Below are 9,774 nucleotides of genomic sequence, written 5' to 3' on the forward strand. Positions count from 1 at the left end.
CCATACTTAGCACCCTACAGAAAACCAAGCTCCAAGTGCATCAGAGACCTTAGCATAAATCCAGTTACTCTGAACCTGATAGAGGAGAAAGTGGAAAAGCCTTGAATTCATTGGCACAGGAGATGACTCCTGGACAGACCACCATTAATTAGCACAAGTACTAAGGTCAACAACTAAGAAATGGGACTTTATGGAACTGAAAAGCTTCTGCACAGCAAAGGACACCGTCAGTCAGACAAAACGGCAGCCTACAGAATGGAAAAGGATTTTTTTTAACAATTACACTTTTGATAGAAGACTAATATCTAAAATATAAAGAATTCAGAACACTAATTATCAAGAAAAGGAACAACCCAATTTAAAAATGGAGTACAGATCTAAACACAATTCTCATAAAAAAGAAATTCAAGTGACCGAGAAACACTAAAATAAATGTTCAACATGATTCAACATGATCAGGGAAATGCAAATCAAAATTACTTTGCGATTTCACCCTACACCTTTTAAAATGGCTAAGATAAAAAAAGTGAAAACTCATTCTGACAAGGTTGTGGAATAAGAGGAAGACTTCTCCGTTGCTGGTGATTGTGCAAACTTGTAAAGCCACTATGGAAATCAGGGTGGTAGTTCCTCGCGAAGATGGTAATCAATCTACCGCAAAGTCCAACTATACCACTCTTGTGCATATACCCAAAGGATGCTTAATCCTACCACTGAGACACTTGTTCAAACATTTTCATTGCTGCTGTCGTCATAATAGCCAGAAATTGGAAACAACCTAGATAGCCATCAACAGAAGAACTGATAAAGAAAATGTGATATATTTACACATCATGAAATTAACAGGTAAATTGGTGGAACTAGGGAAAACTCACCCTGAGTGAGGATCCCAGACCCAGAAAAAAGAATATGGAATGTATTCACTTATATGCAAATATTAGCTGCTAAGTCAATGGTAATCAAGCTGCAATCTGTAGAACCACAGAGGGCATGTATCAAATAAGGGACTATAGGGATCAGATGGATCTCATAAGGAAAGGCAAATGGGACAGTTATGAATGAATTGGGGTGGGCTGGAATGGGAGGATAAAATGGGAAGAGGGAACAGAGAGGGAAATGAGGGAGGGAATACAGGAAGAGACAACTAAATTAAGGACCATTTGAGGGGTAGTATGGAAACCTAATGTAGTAGAAGCCTCCTAAAATACACACATATATGAAGGTGAGTGAAATGAAATAGACAAATAATGGGGGAGACAGAGTCCCAACTGGCCATCTTTTGTTGCCAAATGAAGCTTGTCAAAACTATAGGTTGCTCTCCACAAACTGACAGCAAGGTCCCGTTGTTGAAGACAACACCAACAGAACTCATTGACCATGGAGAAGTCAAGCAGGTGCCCACATAGAGCCTCACCCCTATGTTCCAGCATCTTTGGTACAGGAAAATACTCTGAGGGCTACCAAACAAGAAATGTAAACACCAAGCCAGCCACAATCCCTTTGATCTACAATAGTGTCCTGCCTACAAGATACGCTAAGGCAATGGTGGCACAAAGCTTGTGTAGGTGGGGATAGATCACTCCTCAACCTTGTGAGTCTTGGGAATTGAACTTGAGCCATCAGAATTGAGATCAGGTACCTTGCCCATTGAACCATCTCACTGAGTGATTTCTCACATTTTAAATGACTTCCTTCTCATTTATGTATATGTTCCTTTCTGTATATACATTTTAATATATCCAATTTTCAAATATCATAAGTAGATGGATTTATTGTATAATGGTTTTGGAAATGTATGCATTGTATAGTTGTTAAGTTTTCTTATTAATAAATTTTATGTATTTTGGGAGGGGTTTTCAGTCTAATTTTAATTAAAACTTGATTTTTTATTCTTATATACCTTTACTCTTTAGTTTATGCGCCTTGTGATGATTAATCTTGATTGTTAACTTCATTGGATTCAAAGGCATCTAAGAGATCAGTAATGTACACTGGGTATTTCATGAGAGCATTTCCATAAACGATTTAGTACAGGGACTTCATCTTTTAGGTAGTACCATCCCATCACATAGACTTGCATTGAAAATGAAATAAGATTGGAGAAGGGAGAAAGGCAGTGGAGTCCAGGCTAGGGCTCTCACTCTCTGTTCCTATTGTATAATCAGAGGTGTTTCCCTCACCCCCCTCTTCTCTCCTTCCTGACTTTTGGAATCAGTTTTTGAGAACTTTTATAAGTTGGTCATACCAGCTAGAGAAAGCGTAAAACAATGTAAGCTGAGTATAATAGGTAGTAGAAGTGGGTTCCTAGATCAGGGTGCTTATATAAATATAGTCAGGGAAGACTATGTTTAGGAGGCTTTAGGTAGCCACAAGCACTGTATTGGGAATTAGACCAGAGGGCATTCAGTCTGACAAAGAACTTATGTGCATTTTATCTTATACCCTAAGACTTTGTGGAAGACCGGGTTAAAATGCAATGGACTAATACGGTAGAGGAAATTTTATGGCATACTAGCATTGAGATTTGGAAAAGTTGGACAGACTTGGTATTTGCCTAGAAAAGAGAAGCCATAGCTTAGGAGATTGTGGGTGCTTTAAGGTTTAGGACAATTAAAATGAAGTCAAGTAATTTGCATCAGAGCAATAGGAACAATGACTTGTGGGAATCTGAGAAATTGGCCAGACCCCACCCATTTCCATGTCAAGAATGCAAAGGATTTTTAGTTCATTGGAAATACTGTTTAGAGGAGAGAATTGTTAGGATAGGGCACACCTATGTAAGTATTTCCAGAGTTCAGCTACTCAGGCACAAAGATTTGTTTTGGAGTTTGTTGGGGCCAAAATAAGTCTTTCTCCAAGTTGTTCTGCACATGTATTCTTCCACAATGAACAATATCTAACACATACTCTATTTCTTCCTAAAATAGTTTTGGTTGCTCCCTGCTGGCACTCGAACTTTCAATACACTGCTGGATGTCAGGAGGAGGATTCTGGGAGGATTACTGCCACACTCTGGGCTTCTAATTCCTGCTTGGTGTTCAAAAGGTCAGCAAGTCAATGATTTCAGCTGTGTAAAGTTTCTGAGATTTGTTGTCTTGTGTGATGTATCTCTTTCTCCGTGCAATTTTCTTCCTTATATGTTTGAAGCAAAAATGAGGGGTTTACCAAAATATGTGAGATCACTCTGTCAAGTTGAACTGGCTACTATATACGTAGATATTTAATGTATGGGTGCTGCTGTGAAAATGCTCTTGAAAATGACAAAAAACAGATGCTGTGGAGTGAAGTATGTACGAGACCTAAGAGCCCGACACTTCTCTATGTACTCTATATTCTTACAAGTCATTTAATACCTATTATAAAACAGACTCTTGCAGTGGATGCTGTCACCTTTGCCCCGGGATAGTTATCTAGACAAGTTTTTTATTTGATTTAATTTTAGTTTTGTTTCATAGAACCTCTTTTGCTTATCCAGGAAGGTGAGGCCATAAATTTAGAAGAGAAGTAGTAAGATAAAGGAGCTATTAGCCTTCAGGCTGTCTTTTAATTGAAAAGACATTACAAATAAGTTAGGAAATAATTTTAGGACTTTCAAAGTGTTAAAATAAATAAAAAAAAATTTGTCTGAGACTTTTGAAGTCATATTGCAGAGTTCAAAGAACTTTTAAAATTAAACATTAAAACCAGTTCTCAAGAATATTTCCCAATATAGTCTCTATAACCAGTTCTTATCTTCCAATATGTTTTATGTACGAAACATTCATGATTAGGAGCATATACTTCAGACTAGAGAGATGATTCAGTGGTTAATAACACATGCTGTTTTTCCAGAGGATACAAATTTGGTTCCCAGCATCCCTGTAGAGAGGCTTACAACCACCTGCCACTACACTTCCAGAGGCTCCAACAGCCTCTTCCAGCCTCCAAAGGCACCTACACACATGTGGACTTACATGTATACACACACACACACACACACACACAGAAATAAATAATAAAATAAATTTAAAAAATATTTTAAAGAACCTATACTTCTCTTCAAAAGAATAACATAAATAAGATCTTATATTTATGGAACTTCATATGTCAAACATTAAAATTAGGTATTAATATACATTATAAATTAACTTACATTATTTCATTTTATATCAGTGACTAATTGGGGTGAGTTTCTTTCTTTCTTTCTTTCTTTCTTTCTTTCTTTCTTTCTTTCTTTCTTTCTTTCTTTCTTTCTTTCTTTCTTTCTTTCTTTTTGGTTTTTCAAGACAGGGTTTCTCTTTTGCAGCCCTGGCTGTCCTGAACTCGTTCTAGCCTGGCCTTGAACTCACAGATCTGCCCACCTCTGCCTCCCAAGTGCTGGGATAAAAGGGGTGTGCCGCTACAACCCAAAAGGATAAGTTTCTTATTATGCTTATTTCATAGATGAGGAAACTTAGCATGTCATGGCAGAGATAAGTTGATGAATAAAATGACAGTAATTTATTCTCAATGCCTACTATAGTTTCTTACAAACATGGCTTCAAACATACCTATACTGTGTTCAAAATTCTGTTGTGACTTTTCTTGCATTTATTTGTTTATATGGGGGGTGTTCAGATCACGCCTATATGTGGAGGTCATAGGACAACTTCGTGGAGTCAATTCTCTCCTTCCATCATGTGACTCTCAGTGATCAGACTCATGCCATTGAACATGATGGCTAGTGTCTTTATCAATTGAACCATCTTGCCATCCCCAAACACCACCAATTTTGGTACATGGATGTGAACTTTAATCTGATTGCTAGAAAGAAAAACTAGTAAAATAATAAATTCTTATACATGCTGTTTGTACACCGAGGGCAACTCATTACTATTTGTGTTTTGCTTACTGCTCAACTTTATTAAATTCAAGTAGCTCATGAAGCAGATGTTTAAACTATTTTTAAACCACCTTTGCTTGGCCATCTAAACATTGGTTATCAATTTTGATGAACTGACTATCCTAAAGGTTATAAACAGTAATTACAAATTTAATGTGGCTTTTTTAGAAGCAAGTTAAACTGCTTAAGAAGTATATGAAGCCTACACAAATACAGCAATTAAAAATACATTGCATACTTCCTTTTAAGTCTACTACAAGATACAGACAGTGGGTTTAACTTATTGTTTTTATTCCTGCACTTGTACTTTTCCTCCTCTGTTTAATGTTACACTTATTTTATCTTGATGTCTTTTCAGGATTTTACTTCTTTTGAATTTCATTAACTTTACCCAACTACCTAAAATACACATCTCAGCCTTGCCAAGGTAAAACAATAAAACTGATTTTCTGGGCTCATCTCATAGGTATTGAAATGTGTGCAGTGGGTTGGGAGTTTTGCAGAACAGCAGTTCATTTGTATCTCTTAGAGCTGTTTCTTTGCAACTTGTTTTCATCCAACCTGAGGCATTCTTTAGTTTATGCATGGCTTGTAATCCCCATTATCCTGACCTCTTACTATGAATTTAGTCTTTTAGCATTATTCAGATTTATAAATTCATTATTTGCATTTTATTATAATTTTTATAAATTTGTAGATAAGGGATGGAATCTTTTTTGATTATTCTCTTCTTTAAAATACATTTTCATCTACTGGGTTTTTTCTACCTGATTTTTATGTGTATCCATCAGTGTTTATCATTCTTCCAAGTTCTTAGTTATGTGTGAGTCCCTCTCTACACGTGTGTGATTTCTGGTTAATAAATGATTCTTCTGTATGAATTAGAAAGAGGCACCTCCTGCAGAATGACAGCCCCAGAACTTGGGTGCCTGGTTTTAAAAACAAAGACTGGACAGATTTTCATTTTCTATTTTGGAGCACCTTTGAAATTTACACAATCTAAATATTTATGCATAACAGCCATTGATATGATACTTGTTTTTTTCCAAAATAATTTATGATTAACTCATTGCTTTTCCTATGTTCTTTCCTGCTTAGCCACTTACAGAAATAAGTATATATCTATATTTGCATATGCTTAAATATTCATGCATTTTGTTATATAAAAATAGTGAACCGTAACTACTCTGAAATATTTGTTCTTTTCATAAGTTTTGAGTATATCATCATATACTCAGTCTTTTACTAAAATAGTTTCAATTAATGACAATACATGTGTTCAAAAAATAAAATTTAGTTATGGAAGCCCCTTGATGGTGGTTTTCCATTCTTTTAATACTGCCTCTACATTATTGAAACAATTCAGGAGATTCGTAATAGCAAAAGGATTTTTTTTCATGACCTACAACATTAGCTATCTCGTTTACCAGTTCTTTAGATGAGAAGCAATATCAGGGCAGAGGGATGCTTTGGAATATCAAAGGAGCTGGATGTGGTGTCTCACACCTTTGACCCCAGCAATTCAGGCTAATGAGATGTCCCAGTAGCCCAGTAGGTAACCACACTTGGTGCCAAGCCTAATGACCTGAGTTCCAGTGGAAGGAGGGAACTAACTTCTGCCAACTGTCCTCTGAGTTCCATTCCCATACTCTAGCATGTGCAAATGTGCTCTCTCTTTCTCTCCCTTCCTCTCTCTCTCTCTCTCTCTCTCTCTCTCTCTCTCTCTCTCTCTCTCTCACACACACACACACACACACACACACATACACACACACCTGTGCACACCTACACGAGAATACACAGTAATGAACTCGTTTTATTGAGCACTTCTGAGGATTGGGCTCTATTCTCGAAAGATGAAAGAGACATTCTATAACAGTAGAGCCTGCCTTTAAAGAACAATGGGCTGCTGAAAAACTCAGATATTGCCAGGATGTCTGGAAATTGGCACAATCTAAGTATTTCAGTTTCTATCCCATGCTTTCTCCAGGCCAGTGCCCTACTGTAAAAGGGATCCATTTATATGGAGGTGAAAGCAATATTTCTTCAATCTTAAAAGATGAGTAGGGGTCCAGCAAAACAATTTAATGGATAAAGGTGCTTTCTGTGCAAACTCCATGACTTGAGATATATTTCTGGAATAAATATAAAGGTGGAAGGAGAGAATCAACTCCACAAAGTTTGCCTCTGACCTCTACAGACATAATGGCACGAATGTCCCCCCTTCTCATACACACAAACAATAAATAATACTTAAATGATGAGTAGGTATTAGCTAAACCAAGGTACTTGGGAGAAGGGCATTCTATGGAGAGGCTCTTGATCAAACGGACACCGGAAAAAGATATAGTGAAAATCCTAGCTGGTTAGTACTTTTGACACATGAATTATGAAGCAATGATACTAAAACGATAGCTATGTTGTAGGGTTCTATATTGTGATACAGAATCAACAGAAATTAATACAGTGAGTAAAGGCACAAGCTCTACATAGCTTTGAAAGTCAGCTTCACCATTATCTAGCTGTGTAATTTATTCTTAGAAGTTTTTACTACATAAGGGAAGAATGATTGCTTATTTCATAGAGTAATTTTTGGCATAGAGTTAAGTCATGTAAAATACTTACAGAATTCAACAAATATTGTCAATTCACGCTATTGTTGTTAATTCTTATATTTGTGCAATAGAAAAGTCATTCTAGATGCTTATGTGAACAATATTTTTGACCAAATTAGTACCAGAAAATACGAAAGCATAGGGAATTAATGCCGTTTAGTAGCAGTCCTATATAATGTTTTTAGTGAAATCATGTACTTTATAGATTTTTTGAGACTGGCTAAGTGGCACCTTTCTGTTGTTTCTTCTTGAGAATTTCCTTAACATGAACCTACATGAAAGGTAAGCTCTCAGATGATGTAGCAAACCTTTGTTAATGCAGTGTTTAAAGTACAGCTTAGAAGCCATAGCCTAGGAAGGCAAGCTGGAGAAGTAGAAGCCTGCAGTCAGAAGAGTGCAGAAAATAGCTTGAGTGTGAGTCTAATGGGCAACCTTCTTGTAGGTACAAATATAGTCTACAACTCAGTTTTGTGCTTACTTTATGTAGTACATTGGATAGATCAGCATGCCGTGGGTATTGTAAAAGGCTAAGAAAGGAGTATAGATCCAGCTCTCCTATATTTATTTAGGTATGCAGTTCTAAATATTCTGTAAATGTCATTTCCCATATCTATGACATAGGGTTAATAATATGTACCATGTTATCTTACAGAGCCATCAAGACACCTTTTGGGGTCAACGGTGAGAAAACACTTGGAAAAGTTGGAAAGCAGTTGTTTCTGCTAAAATGATCTTCTCGGTTACCGTTTTGAGCCGTGTTCCAGAGAGCTAAGGCTTCTCTGAGCCAGACTTCTGATCAATGAAGTATCAGTGTCCTCGTGAGAGCACTCGGAGCAGGCCTACTGATAGATCGTAGTATAGCTGAGACATCTTGTGTTAAACAGTGCCCTAGCCAAAACAAAAACAACAAACAAATAAACAAAAACTTTCCAAAGTGCCAGAGAGACTTTACAGTTTGAAAGTGTTCCTCCATCTATCTCTCTAGTAAAGATGGATGTAAGGCTAAAAGATCGGGAATTTTGGTACAGTCTCCATGGTCAAGTCCCCGGAATGCTGGAATGGGACATGGGGAATGAAGTTTTCCTGCCTTGTACCACAGATCAGTGCTCTTACGCTGAGCAGTGTCTTGTCAAATACAAAGTTCAACTGCTAACACCACCAGCCCTGCCTCAGGAGAGGAAACCCAATCCTGATGATGATGATGATGATCCTCCCACAGAACCCAGCTTGTGGATGTGGGTGAATCCCAACGTTGTGTACCCCGCCAACAGCAAAGAGGTTCCAAATCCCAGTCGTAAAGTTCTGCCACGTGCACCAATCCCAAAGATTGAGTCTAGCTGCTTAGGGACTCAGAGGGTGTTAAAGTCCCTGTCTTTTCACCGCACTGAGCGTTGTCAGCAACAAAGGCTGCCCGTTTTATCCACTGGCCTTGGTCTCAAAGACGAGGAGACTGAGGAACAGGGATGCACGTCCTCCAACAAATACACCAAGAAGCACACACTGTACCTTGATCCACTCCTGGATAAGGAGTCCTGGCCACGCCCTCCTCTTAACTACAGCCATCTAGTTGCCCTAGCATTAAAAAGCAGCCCTTCCTGTGGCCTCAATGTGCAACAGATCTACAATTTTACTCGACAGCATTTCCCCTATTTCCGGACTGCACCAGAAGGCTGGAAAAACACCATTCGCCACAATCTCTGTTCCCTGACCTGCTTTGAAAAGGTGCCAGCCCCGGTTGAGGAGGAGACAGATGGAAAACCTCGTGCTTTTCTCTGGAAACTCACTGACGAGGGACACCGCTTCTTTCAGGAGGACACCCGTGTCTTGGCCTATGCTCGAAAGGAGAGCATCAAGCAGTGCATGCGCCAACCAGAACTGATAGACCTTCTCTTTCAACTTTAATGTTTTCTTCTTTTCTTGTGTGTGTGTGTATGTGTGTGTGTGTGTGTAAGTGTGCGTATGCATGCTTTTGTATGTGTGGGCACGTGTGTGGAGGCCCAAGGTTGACATCAAGAATTTTCCTCCATTGCTCTTCCACCTTATTCTTTGAAGTAGGGTCTTTTAGTCAAACTTAGAACTTATAGATACTGTTCGTTTTACTAGCCAGCTTGCTAGGATCCCTTGTCTCTGCTTTCCAAAGGCTGGGATTGTAAGCAGGTCCTCATGCCCACCCAGTTTGGCTCTGGGGATCTGAACGCAGTTCCTCCTGCTTGCATGGCAAGCACTTTAACTGTTGAGCCATCTCCCCATCCTCCTCTTTCGCCTTTGAAGTACAATTGCTCACTTTCTGGAACAGTG

The 9,774-nt window shown here is 38.3% G+C and overlaps 1 protein-coding gene across 1 annotated transcript; it reads left to right on the top strand.

Moving 5' to 3' along the window:
- Positions 1–8,466: 8,466 nt before the first annotated feature.
- Positions 8,467–9,378, top strand: Foxr2 (forkhead box R2). Its single transcript, XM_050129678.1, has one exon. The coding sequence runs from the start codon at positions 8,467–8,469 to the stop codon at positions 9,376–9,378; it is 912 nt and encodes a 303-aa protein (XP_049985635.1).
- Positions 9,379–9,774: the final 396 nt, after the last annotated feature.

This window comes from Alexandromys fortis, unplaced genomic scaffold (genome assembly GCF_014885135.2).
Source record: "Alexandromys fortis isolate MF-2015 unplaced genomic scaffold, M_Fortis_MF-2015_v1.1 scaffold_318, whole genome shotgun sequence".
Classification (NCBI taxonomy): Eukaryota; Metazoa; Chordata; class Mammalia; order Rodentia; family Cricetidae; genus Alexandromys; species Alexandromys fortis.